General features: G+C 53.6%; 2 protein-coding genes across 2 annotated transcripts; one reads left to right on the top strand and one right to left on the bottom strand.

Moving 5' to 3' along the window:
* The first annotated feature begins 1,059 nt into the window (after window positions 1-1,059).
* On the top strand, window positions 1,060-2,211 carry LOC135640662 (NADPH-dependent aldehyde reductase-like protein, chloroplastic). The gene has a single exon (XM_065155342.1). The coding sequence runs from the start codon at window positions 1,330-1,332 to the stop codon at window positions 2,125-2,127; it is 798 nt and encodes a 265-aa protein (XP_065011414.1). The 5' UTR covers window positions 1,060-1,329; the 3' UTR covers window positions 2,128-2,211.
* A 9,088-nt stretch (window positions 2,212-11,299) lies between these two features.
* LOC135641420 (uncharacterized) lies at window positions 11,300-17,023 on the bottom strand. The gene is made up of 2 exons (XM_065156777.1): window positions 16,916-17,023; window positions 11,300-13,129 (listed from the first exon to the last, which is right to left on the bottom strand). The coding sequence occupies exons 1-2, from the start codon at window positions 17,021-17,023 to the stop codon at window positions 11,300-11,302; spliced, it is 1,938 nt and encodes a 645-aa protein (XP_065012849.1).
* Window positions 17,024-17,238: the final 215 nt, after the last annotated feature.

A 17,238-nucleotide genomic window follows, 5' to 3' on the forward strand; every position in this document is an offset into this window, starting at 1 on the left:
GTCACGACGGTCGGACTTGCTCCATCGTCTCTCTCTCTCTCTCGTCATCTGATCGGACCAGAGGAGTGGGATGACAGATCATTATTATGACATTCTAGATTTGAATCATATCTTCATCACTTTAGTCAGCTACCTTAAATGGATTCAGTAAGATGTGGTGCAGCCACCTGCATCATTTCCCTTCTTATTAACAGCCAATGTTATGTTCATTCGATCCAATGCTACCACTAATATTCATGCCAGTCTGATGCTTGGCATCCCCCTCAACAAAGAAATCAATATAGTGTCGATGCCCAATTTGCTCTCCCTCAAGAAATGGGACAACTTAGGTTGCAAAACTAGGTAGGGCTGCTATGTTCAGACCTTCTGCTTGCTGTCTCATTTAAACTCCACAGAGCGGCTTAGGGTGAGCTGATCAGATTAAACTTTCTCTTCTTCTTCTTCTTCTTCTTCTTCATGAGAAATTATGTCAGGAGATTAAAAATAGTTTCAGTAACAATATCAAAGTATTTGAGAGATGGAATGAAAGTTCAAAAAAAAAAACTAAGTTAACACAGATAACAGTAGGATTAAAACTAAATTTGATATGGTCAAATTTGTATGTCAATTCAATATGGTGAAATTAATTTGACCAGCCTCATTTTTCTGAATTGCTACGTAGAGAAATATGATATATAGTATCTATCACTTTTACAATCATCAAATAATAAAATATTTTTCTTTAAATATTATGCTAATTTAATATGTGCCATTTTCGTCGTAAGAAGAGTGCCAAAACAATTTCATTTACATCATTTACATTAGATGATGCAGCGGAACACTGTGGAAACCACAAGAACCAGCGGCAGAGAAAAAGTTGACTCACGTTCAGTTCATCTTCTTTTTTTTTTATCTCTAGTGGCATTTGCTATCCCTGTCGTCTTGCAGTACGATTCATCGGTGGAGCAAACTAAGCGACGGAAAAAGAAAGAAACAATGTTTGATATGACCTGTCTGTTCTTCCCGTCCGGGCTTCCTGGCACTCACTCTGCTACAGACATACACACAGCCTGTATTCTGCATGCAGTGTTGTGTTGACAAGGACCCCGGGGGTGACCATGTCGTGTGCGCATGGCGCGGTTTAGCATCGGATGCCGTGGCTACTGTTCCGAGAGCTCGACGGTGATGCAGGCGCCACCGTCCTTGTTCACGAGATGGATGCAGCAGTTGTCGGCAGCGTGCTCCACAGAGAACTCGTCATGGTAGACTCGCCTTATATGCTGCTGCAGCCAGTTGCTTTAGATCTCATCAACATAGACCAAGGCGGGAGCTCTGTAAGGGGGAGCTGAGATGGCAGCTGCAGGCACCGCTGCGCCGGAGAACCGCCTGCAGCCGCTGAAAGGCCGCGTGGCCATCGTGACAGGCGGCGCAGGTGGAATCGGCTCGGCTGTCTGCGCCCACCTTGCCTCCCTCGGCGCAAGCGTCGTCATCGGATACGTCGGTGACCCGAGCCCGGCGGAGAAGTTGGCAGAGACGATCAACACGACCTACGGGGCGCCGCGGGCCATCGCGGTCTCCGCCGACGTGTCCAGCTTCGCCCAAGTCAAGTCCCTGTTCGACGCAGCTGAAGCTACCTTCGGCCCCAACCTCCACATCCTCGTCACCGCGGCCGCCGTCATCGACGCCGAGTACCCGCCGATAGCCGACACCAGCGAGGAAAGCTTCGACTGGATGTTCGGCGTGAACGCCAAGGGCACGTTCCTGTGCTGCCGGGAGGCGGCGAATCGCCTGGTCCGGGACGGGGGCGGGCGGATCATCACCTTCTCGTCGTCGGGAGTGGGGTCGCTGCGGCTGGGCTACGGGGCGTACGCGGCGACCAAGGCGGCGATCGAGGTGATGACGAGGGTGCTGGCGAAGGAGCTGAGGGGGACGCGCATCACGGCTAACGGGGTGGCCCCGGGTTCGACGGCGACGCCCATGTTCTACGCGGGGAAGTCGGAGGAGGACGTGAAGGCGTACGTGGCGGAGATACCGCTGGGCCGGCTGGAGCAGCCGGAGGACGTGGCGCCGCTGGTGGGCTTCTTGGCCAGCGATGACGGAGAGTGGGTGAATGGGCAGATCATTCGTATCAATGGTGGCAATATCTGAGATCGCTGCAGATGAGCTGAATGCTCGATAATGATCCACGGAGTATTTACGTTTGATGAAATAAGAATGATGTGTTAAGCTTGTCTTACGTTTTAAGATCATTCCAAGGAGGCAAGAAAGAATAATGCAACATGGGAAACTGTTAATGACATGTTCTTATTCATATCTTGAAATCTTAAAACAAGCAGTTTTCTCATACGACTCTTCGACAGGATGTACAGTCTCGAAGAACAACTCACAGTACAGGTATTAATTAACTTAGCTCCCTCGCTCGAGTCGCCCCAAGGATGTCTTCCATTTGCACAGATCTGACTCCAGGATATTAGCACCAGTATGATGGAAATCTGCTCAACAAGCACACATTGTTTACATCAATATAAGCTGACTAGATAGTAAATAAAGCGTGAAGCCAACAACTTAAATCCCAGTTCGATATTGGTTTCAGTAGCGATGTACCAACAATAAACAAATCTGAACCACCTCTCGCAGGAAAAGCCAGCTTGTTGATATTATCATTGCTGGCTTTTCCTGAACTCAGTTAACACTGGATATATGTTCTCAATTGCTGTATGTCTCATCTCTCACCTGATAAAGAATTCCAGGTACATGAATCAGATATAACGATTTAGATGATGAGGTTGTGAAGAATGTCGGTGCAGAGATTTACCTTAGCTCCAGTAATAACAATTTTCAATGGGAGGAAGAGCAAGAATTGAATTGGGTAACCTCGAAGGACTCGACCAATTACACTAAGCCCAAAAGATAGGCAACTCTTGCCGATTACAACTTCTTGTGATTCCCGTCCTATTCGATCTTCAAATCACTATGATGTTCGGTTAAGTCAACATCATCCTTACAAAATGAGTCTGATTCAATGATATGCCATTGAGGGACTCGATCAAAAATATCATATCCTTAGGTCACCGGTGACATCTCTATGTCATAGGCAATATAGCAAATCGCGATATAGATGAGCCTCGAGAGACTCGACCAACTCAACCTATACCGAAAATTGGTCCCTACCTATAATGATGTAAGGTCATGTGGGTATATATATATATATATATATATATGTATATATATATATATATGTATATACATATATATATATATATATATATATATATGTATATACATATATATATATATACATATACATATATATATATATACATATATATATATATACATATATATATACATATATATATATATACATATATATATATATACAAATATATACATATATATATATATGTATACATATATATATATATGTATATATATATATATATACATATATATACATATATATATATATATACATATATATATACATATATATATATATATACATATATATATATATACATATATATATACATATACATATATATATACATATATATATATATACATATATATATACATATACATATATATATATACATATATATATATATACATATATATATATATACATATATATATATATACATACATATATATATATATACATATATATATATACATATATATATATATACATATATATATATATACATATATATATATATACATATATATATATATACATATATATATATATATACATATATATATATATATACATATATATATATATATATATATACATATATATATATATATATATATATACATATATATATATATATATATACATATATATATATATATATATATATATATATATATATATATATATATATGTGTGTGTATTATGTATAAGCAATCACACTAGATGATCATGGACCATAGCCTAATGTGATCAGGCCCGAGCCAATGGGTCTTGTTACGGTAAGTAACTTTTTTAGCCGCGACCTAGGGGCCGACGCGGCTGGTTCAAGGCTCCAAATGACTCGAATCGGACGTGTCCCTCCCCGAGACCTTGAGATGGCGGATGTCGAGGACCTGCCTGGAAAACTTGGCCTTGCTGAGCTACCGGCGATAGGGTACCTGCACACAGGTCGGGTCGGTGGCTCGACCCGACCCCTCCGACGATTACGTTAGTGGGGAGGAGTATTGTATTGAGTGAGAAATCGGTCCCCCCTGCTGGGAGCCGGGGGGGGGGGGTATTTATGAGGGGGGCTTGATGTTACCTGATGGGACATCCTGCAAGAGCCGGACCGTACCTTCGGTGGCGTCTGTCGCCGTCGTGGACGTTGCGTGTGGAGCCGAGCTGCCGCAGGGTATGGGGGGTGCCAGCAGGTGCGTTTGCCTGCCTCGGCCGGCCTTGATGGGTCAGCCGAGGAGGCCCAAGTACGGTGGGTATGGGTGCGTGTTGCGTCGTCGTTAATGCTCTTTCTGGGGCAACGCGCCGTGCTGGGCGTCCGACGTGGGGGGGTGTATTACGTCAAATCCGGGGTGTTATGTCAAGTCAGTTTTTTACCCCTATCATATGCCCCACCCGAAAGGAGCTATGCGTTGGTTTTGCACGTAAGGAGTTCGACGCATGGCTCCCTGCTTCAATCGTGCTGCTCAGGTGGGTCTGAGAGGTGCGCTGTGGATGGGTTAGTCGCGTGAACGTTTCTCGAGCAGTGCTGGGCCGGGACACAACTCGGTCGGGAGGCCGAACGGGGTCGGACTCGGGGCCAATAGGGCCGACGAGGGTCGGGAGGCACCAGGCAGGCGGAGCGACCGCGCAGGCGTGGCTTGGGAGACGCAAAGCCGAGGGCCGAGAAGCACAACGCAGGTGGGGTGACCGCGCAGGTGTGTCTCGGGAGGCGCAAAGCCGAGGGCCGAGAAGCACAACGCAGGCGGGGTGACCGCGCAGGTGTGTCTCGGGAGGCGCAAAGCCGAGGACCGAGGAGCACGACGCAGGCAGGGTGACCGCGCAGGTGTGTTTCGGGAGGCGCAAAGCCGAGGACCGAGGAGCACCACGCAGGCGGGGTGACCGCGCAGGTGTGTTTCGGGAGGCGCAAAGCCGAGGACCGAGGAGCACCACGCAGGCGGGGTGACCGCGCAGGTGTGTCTCGGGAGGCGCAAAGCCGAGGGCCGAGAAGCACAACGCAGGCGGGGTGACCGCGCAGTTGTGTCTCGGGAGGCGCAAAGCCGAGGACCGAGGAGCACAACGCAGGCGGGGTGACCGCGCAGGTGTGTCTCAGGAGAGATTGACCGAGGCGCTCGGTGCAGGTGGGCTGCGACCGGGGCGATGGCTCCGGGCGTAACATGACCGATGCGATACTTGGCTTTTGGTCTAGAGTTTGGTTGTTTCGACCGTTGTGCGGGGGCGGGTAGCCGGGTCGCCTTTTGCTTGGGGAAGGTCAAAGGGCCATACCTTTCGGGCGTCGCCGGTTTTTGAGGTTGATATGATTAGGGGCTCCGTACTTCGCACCGTGCTGTAATTAAGAGCCGCGCCGGCCGAAGTTATGGTGATGCGACTTTTGCATCTTCGCAGCGCGCTTCAGAAGAGGAAGGGTCGCCGTTTCGGTGGGAAACAGGCTATAAGTAGCGCTCCGTCGGTCCCTTTCACTTCTTGGCACCTGTATTTGCTTCTATCGCCTCTTTGTGTGACCTGGCCCAGTGCTTCTTCAGCCGCCCTACCTTCCCAAAAACTCGGTAAGGATGGCTTCCCCTCCTTCGTCCTCTCCTTCTCTGCCTCCTCTTTTCGGTGCCGCCGGTGAGGAGGTGGCATTGGCGAGCTCCCGTTCGTCGTCCGAGGAAAGGGCCACCAAAGCCCTCGAATCGCTTATGTGGCCGCACAACCTCGACTCCACCGTGAGCGAGTCGTCGCTCGGCCTCCTCCGGGACCGTTACGGAATCCCAGCGGAGTTCGCGCTCATTGCCCCTGAGCCGGGGCAGCGGGCGTATGATCCTATACCTAAGGGCTTCGCCCTAACTGTAGATGCCTTCGAGGCCGGGCTGTGCCTTCCGTTGCACCCTGTCATTACTGCCTGCGTCGCGTGGTGGCGCATTTCTCCTTCTCAGATGGCGCCGAATTCTTGGCGCTATCTGGTGGCGTTCCTCGGGGAATGCTACAATGCCCAGATCGCCTCGAGCCGGTCCCTTTTCCTCTCCTGTTTTCGTCTGTCCAGAGGGTCGGGGGGTTATTACTTGTCCGCCCGACCGGGTTTCCGTGTCTGTGGGGCTCCTTCCAGCAACAAGGGGTGGAAGGAGCGCTTCTTCTACGTTTGCCATCCGAAGAGTTGGAGCTTCGGACTCCGGTGGGCGGCGCGCGCAGTTGATAACACTGCCCCAGCTTTGGACGAGGGGGAGCTTGGAGCCCTCCGAAGATTGAAGGAGATCCTCCCGTCTTCCAGAGTCATCCGAAGGATGACCGAGGCGTGGCTGGTCGAGGCGGGCTTGAGCCCAGTACCTCGAGGTATGCGTTGAGAAGGTGGCGCTGGGCCCTCCAGTTTTGCTTTTCTCTTTCAGGATACCGACCGAGGTCTTTATGCTTGTGCAGAGATGGTGAACCTTGCTGTAGTGCGTGGAGGACGCATTTCACCTGCCGTATCTCCGCGGTGCCGGGTCGGCCCGAGCGTCGGCACTAGGGAGGCGTCGGTGGATCTCGAGGACGTCCGCCCTCGGAAGAAGGCCAAGGTCGCTGCTACGAAGAAACCGACTCCCCCAAGGGCTCAGGGGAGCGTAGAGGCGGCGGAGTCGGGCTCGCACGATAGGCGAGGGGGGCGAGGTCGGGGCGAGGCAGGCCCGAGCAACGTGATTGCAGGAAAGGCGCCTCGGGAGCCCTCGATCCGGGACTTGTGCCGTCTTCCCGCGGGGCCGCCGAACGACTTTTACCAGGCGCGCCTGATGGGCGAACTTTTTGAGGGCCAGCCTTCTGACCGGTTGGTAGCCCGCTGGGGGGGGCTGACCCGCGGGACCCGGGTGTGGGCCGACGGGGAGACCGCGGCTGCGTTCGTCCGAGGGGGGCTGCATCCTGATCTGGCCCGCGAAATGTACACTCTGCCGTCCGACGTCCTGCTCGGGAAGTCCGTGAAGTCGCTGCTGTGGGTAAGTGTTACGCTGCCGGCTTCCGACTTGTGGTGCTCTCGAGGGTCGTTCTGACTTTCTTCTTGCAGGGCCAGCACTACGCGATGGCACTGGCTGACCGTGTTCGCGATGCGGGTCGGGCCCTTGGAATTTTGTGCGACCGCAATGCTGAGCTACGCAAGCAGCTCGAGGAGGTTCGGGCCGGGGCAGCTCCGGAGGCGGTTGCGGCGGCCGAGCAGCGCTCCTCGGAGCTCGAGGCGGAGGCGGCGCGTCTCCGAGCTGAGGCAGGGGCGGCCGACGAGCGCGCGTTGGCGCTGGAGGCCGAGGTCCTTCGCTTAAGGTCCGAGGCGAGGGCGGCCGAGGAGGAGAAAGGCAATCTCCGGGGACTCCTGGAGGGAGCGCAGTCAGAGGCTCGTCTGGCCCGAGGCGAGGCGGCCGCCCTGACCCAGCGGCTAGAGGGCGCCCTGGCTGACGTGAAGGGGGCCTCGGAAGCCCTGGCGGCCGAGCGGGAGCGGCGGCCGGAGAAAGAGAAGGAGATAATCGAGGCCTATAAACAGTCACCGGGCTTCCAGCTCGGGCTGGCTCGGTCGGGGCAGGTTACCTATGAGTACGGGTACCGAATCGCCCTTGGCCGGTTCCAGACGAGCCATCCCGGGCTGGAAGTGGAGGCAGATCCGTTTGTCTCGCATCCTGAGGACTTGGATGTGGACATGCCGGAGGAAGTTCCCTTCGATGATGGCGTGGGGGGATACGACGGTTAGGGCGGTCTGGAGGTCAGCTCAGCCGGGCAGCTTTCGCATTTTGTAACTTTTGTGCCCTTCGGGTCTGGTCACAGTTGTAACCCCTTGCTTTATAAAGAAAACTTTCTCCCAGTATGTTTTTCGAAAGTCAGGTCTTGTAATCCTATGCTTCGTGAATAAAAGAACCTTTTCCCAATGTCTTTTAAACTTCAAAAATTGCACAACTTCGACTCTGGAGCGGCTGCCCGGGACCTCAGACGAAGAATTTTTTAAGGTTCTGGATGTTCCATGTCCTTGGCAGGGAGGAACCGTCCATCGTTGTGAGTCGATAGGTACCTGGTCGAACCACGCCGGTGACCCGGTAAGGTCCCTCCCACTTGGGGGCCAGCTTCCCCCTCGTTCGGGTCGGGTCGCTGACTTCGGCCCTCCGTAGGACTAGATCGCCTAACCTGACTGGTCTGGGTCGCACCTTTCTGTTGTAGACCCTTGCGACGGCTCTCTGGTGAGAGAGGGCCTTCAGGTGTGCGTCGGCGCGTCGCTCCTTGAGCACGTCGAGGCTGGCGCGGAGTCCTTGGTTCGAGGTCTCCTGTTCATAGCTCTTTGTTCGAAGTGTGGCAACAGTCATCTCGGGCGGTAGGACGGCCTCGGTCCCGAAAGTCAAGCTATACGGGGATTCTCCGGTCGCAGTTTTGGGGGTGGTGCGTAGCGACCACAGCACGCTGGGGAGCTCGTCCGTCCAGGTCGATCGGGCTGCGGACACTCTTCTTCTGAGGCCATCCAGGATGGACCGGTTGGTTACCTCGGCCAACCCGTTCGTCTGAGGGTGGGCCACGGAACTGAACCTTAGTTGAATGCCATGATCGGCGCAGAATTCCCGGAACCTCGTGCTGGCGAACTGAGGTCCGTTGTCGGTGACAATGGCCCTGGGCAACCCGAACCGGGTCACAAGGTTTTTCCAAACGAATTTCTTCATTTGGTGCTCCGTCGTCGTAGCCAGTGGCTCGGCCTCGACCCACTTTGTGAAGTAGTCCACTCCCACAATTATGTACTTCCGTTGTCCAGAGGCCGGTGGGAAGGGGCCGAGGAGGTCCAGTCCCCACTGGGCGAATGGCCATGCGCAGTCGATGGGACTGAGCGGAACCACAGGCTGTCGGGGTGCGCGGGCGTGTCATTGGCATGAGCCGCACCGCTACACGTAAGCTTTTGCGTCTCGACACATGGTTGGCCAGTAGTAGCCTTGGCGGAGTATCTTGTGCGCCAGGGTCCGTCCGCCAATGTGTTCGCCGCAGATCCCCTCGTGAGTTTCAGCCAGGACTGTCCGGGCTTCGTCAGGCTCCAAACACCTCAGGAGGGGGTAGGTGAAGGATCGTTTGTAAAGCCGGCCACTTTCCTCGGTGTACCACGCGTGCGTGCGGCGCAGACGCCGAGCTGCGCCTTCGTCGAAGGGAAGGGTTCCGTCCTGCTTGAAGCGCAACAGCTCCTGCACCCATGTGGTCGGCGCACCGCCTGGGGCCGTGGTTGCCACCTCAATGGCGGGAGCGGGAAGCTCCTCCATCTCTGGCCACGCTTCGGGGGTTCGCCTTGATGCCAGCTTAGCGAGCGCGTCGGCTCGTCCGTTCTCCTCCCTCGGAACATTAGATAATGTAAAGTGAGGGAATTTCGCGTCTAGATCCCTTACCCGCGCCAGATATTTGGCCATGGTTGCGTCACGAGCTTCATATCCACCGCTGAGCTGTTCGGCCACGAGTTGTGAGTCAGTGAGGACGTGTATCGCGACCACCTGCATCTCGAGGGCCAGCCTTAGTCCTGCTAGGAGTGCTTCGTACTCCGCCTCATTGTTGGTGGCTTTAAACCCGAAGCGGAGGGAGTGCTCGAATGAGCGTTTGTCGGGGGCGAGAAGGACCAGCCCAGCTCCGGCACCCCTTGAGTTGGCCGAGCCGTCCACGTGTAGGGTCCAAGCCTCGGGAGCTCCCTCGAGGTCTTTGTCCACCCGAGCTAATTCCACGATGAAGTCGGCTACCGCCTGGGCCTTAATGGTGGTTCTGGGCGCGTAACTGATATCATGTTCACCGAGCTCCACCGCCCATCTGAGGAACCGACCTGCAACATCGTACTTTGTTAAGATCTACCGGAGAGGTTGGTCGGTGACGACTTCCACCGAGTGTGCCTGGAAGTAGGGGCGCAATTTCCGAGCCGAGAGCACCAGGGCGAGTGCGAGTTTTTCTATCGGCGGGTAACGCTCCTCAGGTCCACTCAGGACATGGCTGACGTAGTAGATCGAGAGTTGTGTGCCGGAGCTTTCCTTCACGAGGACGGAGCTAACTGCGTGCAGAGAGGCCGCCAGATAGAGCCCCAGCTTCTCGCCGGGGAAGACAGAGGCGAGTCGAGGGAGGCTGGCCAGGTGCTGCTTCATCTGTTTCAAAGCCTCCTCGCATTCCGATGTCCATTGAAAGTTCTTCGGGTCTTTGAGCGCCTTGAAGAAAGGGAGGCAGCGATCGCCCGATCGGGCGAGGAAGCGAGATAGGGCGACAAGTCTACCGTTGAGTCACTGCAGGTCTTTAACCGTCCGAGGGGACTGCATATCGATTATTGCCTGTACTTTCTCCGGGTTGGCGTCGATTCCTCTCTGGTGTACAATGAACCCCAGGAACTTCCCGGAGGTGACGCTGAAAGCGCACTTTGTGGGGTTGAGCCGCATGCCGAACTTGCATAGCGTGGCGAAGGCCTCGGCTAGGTCGGCAAGGTGTGTTCCGGCCTCTCTGTTTTTCACAATCATGTCGTCCACGTAGACTTCCATGTTCCTCCCGATTTGAGGGGCAAACATCTTTTTTACCGTCCTCTGGTACGTGGCTCCGACATTTTTCAACCCGAACGACATGACCTTGTAGAAGTATATCCCTTGATCGGTGAGGAAAGCCGTGTGTTCCCTATCTTCGGGCGCCATCCTGATCTGATTGTATCCTGAATAGGCGTCCATGAAAGAGAGGCGTGCGTGCCCTGCCGTCGCGTCGACTAGCTGGTCGATCTTCGGGAGGGGATAGCAGTCTTTAGGACACGCACTGTTGAGACTAGTGTAGTCGACGCACATCCTCCAGCTTCCATTGTGTTTTTTCACTAGAACTACATTGGATAACCACTGAGGGTATTTGGCTTCTTCTATGAAGCCGACCGCCAAGAGTCGGTCCACCTCCTCTTGTATGGCACGTTGTCGGTCAGGTGTGTGGCGCCGGGGCTTTTGCTTCACCGGACGAGCGTCAGGTGGGATATTGAGATGATGCTCCGCGACCTTCGGGTCGACTCCCTCCATGTTCGACGGGGCCCAGGCGAAAATGTCGGCATTTTCCCGCAGAAGGCCGACGAGCTGTTCTCGTTCCCGCTCGGGCAGCTATGATCCGACCTTGACCGTCTGATCCGGCCGTGCTTCCCGCAAGGGGACGTCAACAGTGGATCCCCTCGGCTCAGGGTGGGGGGCCGGCTTCTTTGCTTCCTGGGGATCTTCCAGAGGCGCCCCTCCTTTTGCTCAATGAGACGAAGGTGAGGTAGCAGCGCCTGGACTCTTGGGGGCTTCCGGTGACTTCCCCGACCCCCTCCCGAGTCGGGAATTTGACGGTCCGGTAGTAGGTCGAGACGGCGACTCTGACCTTGTTGAGGGTTGGTCGACCGAGTATGGCTTTGTAGGCGGTGGGAAGGTCGACCACCAAAAAGGTGGTCATGACGGTCTTTGATTTTGGCGGGGTCCCCAGGGTCAGAGGTAGGGTGATGGCTCCCAGGGGCGATATTGAATCTCCCGTGAAGCCGGTGAGCGCCGAGCACATCGGGCTTAGACTTTCCCTGGCTAGGCCCAGCTTCTGGAAGGCGCCAAAGTAGAGTATGTCGGCCGAGCTCCCCGTGTCAACCATGATTCTCCTTACTTGCGCGTTGGCTACCCTAGCCGATATTACCAGGGCATCGTCGTGGTGGGGTCGCTCAGTAGCTCCGGTTGGGAAGGTGATCTCGAGCTCGGGCCCGCGTCCCGAGTCTTCGTCGGGGGCGGCCCGGGCATAGGCCTTCCTGCCCGACATAGAACTTCCTCCAGAAGCGGGGCCCCCGGCTATGACATCGATGTGTCGCTCGACAGGGCCCTCCGGACGAGGAGACTCCTCCTTGCTCGGCCGGAGGTACTGGCCGAGGTGACCTCTGAGGATGAGCTCCTCGATTTGTCTTTTTAACTCGTAACACTGCTCAGTGTCGTGCCCGTGTTGTCGATGGAACCGGCAATACTTTGAGCGGTCTGCGAGCTCTCGCGGGTTCTTCATCGGGTGAGGGTCCCTGAGCAGCCCCTTCCCCCTTTCGTGTAGGAATATCTCAGTCCGGGAAGAGTTCAAGGAGGGAAGAGGAGGCCTTGGGTCGGGCCTGTCCAACTTTCGCCGGGAGGCGGTGGGTTGTTGCTGTCGGGGTGGCTCTGCCTTGACCTTTCTGTGCTCCTCCCGCCTTCCGACTATCCAAGTTTTCGCGGCGATGAACTGACTGGCCCGTTGGAGCATCTCGGGGACCGCGACGGGGGGCCTCTCCACGAGCGACCAGAAGAACCTGGAGGGCCGCAGACCAGTCATAAAGGCCTGCATCAAGAGAGAGGGGTGAGCATCCGACAATCCACGGATTTGCGTCGTAAACCGGTTCACAAAGTAAGAAAGGGGCTCGTCCTCCTTCTGGTTGAGCCCCAGGAGCAATGCCATGGACGGCTTCGGTCGGGCGTACGCCAGGAAGTTAAGTTCAAAATCCTTGGCGAGCTGATCGAAGGAGGCGATGGTCCCTGGCTTCAGGCCACTGTACCACGCGCGGGCTGGTCCTCGCAAGGTCATCGGGAATGCCCTGCAAATCAGGGCGTCTGAAGTCCTGAATAGCGCCATCTGGGACCGAAAAGCGGCCACGTGGTCCGCGGGGTCGGTCGCGCCGTCATACGCGTCTAAAGAGGGGAGGCGAAAATGCGGCGGGATCGCCTGATCCTGTATCTCGGGGGTGAACGGAGATCCTTGGTGTCGGTCCGCCCCGAGTTCTCCTTTTGACTTACGAACCTCCTGTTGTACCTCGGCAAGCCTTTGACTGACGAGGCGCAGCTGGGCCCGTAGGGCGTACGTCGAGTCGGCAGTCGGAGCCTCGGCCTCGGGGTGGCTCGCCGTGTCCTCTGCTTCCCTGCTCCCCGGTCGAGTTGTGGGGTTTTGAGGCGAGCCCGAAGGCCCTGGGAGTGGCGCGCGGGCCGGATCGGGGGTCTCCTGTTGCTGCGAGGGCCGCGCGCGCACGCGGAGGGGCTCGTTGGGAGATAATGGTCTACACCATGCTTGTCAGAGCTCGGACCTGGTGGGCGAGGTCATGAAAGGCCTCGGGCGACACTTGCGAGGAGTCGGCGGGTGCGCCGCTAGGGGGCGACAAGCCCGGGTCGTTGAACAGTCGCTAGTAGCGTTCCGACACCGCTGCGGGGCGTTCGTCGTGGGTTTTGTCACGCCGTTCCCCCAAGGCGGGGAGCTCCGCATTTGAGGATCTGCCGGGGTAGATTTGCTGATCGCCTGACATTTGGATGGGCCCTCCTTCTAGCGCCATTCTGTTACGGTAAGTAACTTTTTTAGCCGCGACTTAGGGGCCGACGCGGCTGGTTCAGGGCTCCAAATGACTCGAATCGGACGTGTCCCTCCCTGAGGCCTTGAGATGGCGGATGTCGAGGACCTGCTTGGAAAACTTGGCCTTGCTGAGCTACTGGCGATCGGGTACCTGCACACAGGTCGGGTCGGTGGCTCGGCCCGACCCCTCCGACGATTACGTCAGTGGGGAGGAGTATTGTATTGAGTGAGAAATCGGTCCCCCCTGCTGGGAGCCAGGGGGGGGGGGCGGGGTATTTATGAGGGGGGCTTGATGTTACCTGATGGGCCATCTTGCAAGAGTCGGATCGTACCTTCGGTGGCGTCTGTCGCCGTCGTGGACGTTGCGTGTGGAGCCGAGCTGCCGCAGGGTATGGGGGGTGCCAGTAGTTGCGTTTGCCTGCCTCGGCCGACCCTGATGGGTCAGCCGAGGAGGCCCAAGTACGGTGGGTATGGGTGCGTGTTGCGTCGTCGTTAATGCTCTTTCTGGGGCAGCGCGCCGTGCTGGGCGTCTGACGTGGGGGGGTGTATTACGTCAAATCCGGGGTGTTATGTCAAGTCAGTTTTTTACCCCTATCAGGTCTAATCACTCACATCAAGATCTATGTGTATAGTGGTGCTTCTTCATGCCCTGTGATCGTCCATCTCGTCCTCGTCGGTTCCGTCGGCATCTCGACGCATCTCCATGCATCGCGATCATCCGTCTCGTGGGTCTCACTATCGCATCCACGCTCCTGCTATGCCTCCTCATGTGATTAGAACTTAATTATATGCACATAGGCCCGACAATAAATGAAAAATAAAATGGAGGCTCGTAGGCCTCAATAATAATAATCACAAGTACATATATCACACGGTCCATGATCATCCGTCCATATATTATACATCACATGTATAAATTGTTGAATCTCGTATTTTGATGATGAAACTACTTGATATATGTTTATGATTTAATCTGCGTTTTGAGTGACGCAGGATGCTTTGATCAGAATGAGACAATTAAAGCAGGAACATCATGTTGTGCCGGAGGAACATGTCAGAAGATTGAACGTCGGGCCGGTGGATCGGTCGACGTATCGACAGAAGGCTTCGGGTCGTGGACTCGGGCATCGGGCCAAGAAGAGCGGGTATTGTGCCAAGGATATCGGAGTTGCGGAGTCAACTGGCCGATTGGGCAATAGGCTGCAGGAAAGGACGATGCGCCGAAGAATCGGACGAAGCGTCGAGGGACCAATGACATGCCGGACAACTTGGTTAATTGCTTAGGATTAATTGTCTCGATCGAAGTTTTTGTTTTAAGTGTGCAGGATTAACTACGATGAAAGTTAGACAAGCAGCAGGAGTTGCGCCGGAGTCAAGTTCATGATCACGTTGGAAGTTCGAGAGTTCGACGGAAGTTCGGACGGTCGTCGGAGGTTCTGCGAGAACAGATCCGAGAAGTCCAGAAGCTTGCCAAGCGAAGCTCGTCGGAACTTGCCAAGTGGATCGTCGCAAAGTCCAGGAGTTTGCCGGAAGTCCGCAGGAGCATCACCGAGGGTTCATCGGATGATCGACGGAAGTTCGCCGGAAACTCGCCGGAAGAAGCGATTGACGCACCGAAGCAAAGCTGCAGAAATTGTCTTAGAACTAATCGTAGTTAGCACATTGATTAAGTTGGAAAATGGGAGGTGATCCCATTAACTTAATCTTGGGCCAATTGGGCCCGAATTCGGACTGGTTTGGGCCAAGTTTGGAGCCCAACCAGTGATCTGGAATAGTTCCAGGAGGTGCAACCGCCTAGGCCAAGAGGTGGCACCGCCTGGGCTAAGCCTCCCAGCGAGACTGGGCGGTGCAACCTCTCCAGCCGGGAGGTGGCACCGCCTGAGCTCAGTCTTCGAGCTAGACTGGGCGGTGCAACCTCCCTGACAGAGAGGTGGCACCGCCTGAGCTCAGTCTTCGAGCAAGACTGGGCGGTGCAACCTCCCTGGCAGAGAGGTGGCACCGCCTGAGCTCGGTCTTCGAGCACTGCCAGGCGGTGCAACCTCTCCAGTCAGGAGGTGCAACCGCCTGATCCCGGAATTCCGGGATTTGATCGTTTTGAGCTCCAAATTTGAATTGGGTTGGGGCCTATAAATACCCCACCCATTCAGCACTGAAAGAACAAGAACTCAAGCCGAAATCTTGATCTTTTCAGTGGTTCTTAGAGCTCAAAACTGCTAGTTTTCCTCCTCCTTCTGTTCTTCAAGTTTGTGTTGTAAAGTGAGGAGAGAAAACATCTGTAAGGGTTGTCTCCTAAGCCCGTCAAAAGGAGTGAATCTGTAAGAGGGTAGTTGGCCTTCGCCTATTGAAGGAAGGCTTCTAGTTGACGTCGGTGACCTCATCGGTGGAGGAAGCCAAAAGTGGAGTAGGTCAAGACTGACCGAACCACTCTAAATCTCTGGTTTGCGTTTATTTTGAGCACTTTATCATTACTGCAAACCTCCTACTTAGCCTCTGCTCTCTGCGCTTTTACGAACGAATTCTGTGCAGTTTACGTTTATGTCTTGATTTCATTTACAACTGCAAACTGTCTTCTGCGCTTTAACGAACAAGGTTCTGTGCAGTTTACGTTTACGTCTTGATTTCATTTATAACTGCAAACTGTCTTCTGCGTTTTTACGAACAAGGTTCTGTGCAGTTTTCGTTTATGTCTTGATTCCATTTAGACGCAAACTGCGTTTTAGACGTAAACTGAGTTTGGACGTAAATCTGCGTTTAGACGTAAAACTGCGTTTAGACGTAAATCTGCGTTTAGACGTAAAATTACGTTTAGACGTAAAACTGCTCAAACTGTGTTTAGACATTTTAGACGTAAACTGAGTTTAGACGTAAATTTGTGTTTAGACGTAAAACTGCGTTTAGACGTAAATCTGCGTTTAGACATAAAACTGCGTTTAGACGTAAATCTGCGTTTAGACGCAAACTGCGCTTAGACACAAACTGCGCTTAGACGCAAACTGTATTTAGACGCAAACTGCGCTTAGACGCAATCTGCGCTTAGACGCAAACTGCACTTAGATACAAACTGAGAATTAGCTTTTGCATCATAATAGTTTTTATTGAACGAACGCAGCTTTTGGTTTTAAATCGCTGTAAGATTTCCGCTGCACTAATTTACCCCCCCCCCCCCCCCTCTTAGTGCTCTCGATCCTAACATAAATCATCATCATGTAAGACTACTAGATAATAAAAATAAAAAAAGTAATCAATTAAACTTTTAAATTAATTAATATTTTTTAAATCAAGGACATATAGGGAATTTTTAAAATTTAAGGGGTATTTTTATAATTTGGACAAAGGACAGAACTTGAAATTTCTAAAATTCCAAGGGGCAAAACTATCTTTTTGCCAAAAATTGCCCTAATCCCTTCCCCCTTGTTTTCTGCGGGCGCCTCTGCGCGTTAGGGCTCGCTGCCGCCGTTGTTGGCGGCTCGCGCATGGAACCAGCGGTGGTAGGCGCCGCCCCTGTGCCCACGCATAGGCGGCCACCGCTGCAGGCTGCCCAACCTGCAGGTGGCGCTTGCTACAGACAGGCCGCAGGCCGTCGGCCATCGACCACCATTTGCAAGGGTAGCAACTGTTACTGCCCTTTCTCGCTTTTGCGCCAATGATTTTAACATAGTTGAAAAGCGTCTCCAAAACACAACACACAGTTGAAAACCAATCTTTCGCACAAACAATCTGGCTCTGATACCATTGTAGGGAAATCTTAGGGGCAACGTCACATGCGCAGCGGAAGAACATAAAAAACAAAATCCCCAAATTTC

Source organism: Musa acuminata, chromosome BXJ3-6 (assembly GCF_036884655.1).
Source record: "Musa acuminata AAA Group cultivar baxijiao chromosome BXJ3-6, Cavendish_Baxijiao_AAA, whole genome shotgun sequence".
Classification (NCBI taxonomy): domain Eukaryota; kingdom Viridiplantae; phylum Streptophyta; class Magnoliopsida; order Zingiberales; family Musaceae; genus Musa; species Musa acuminata.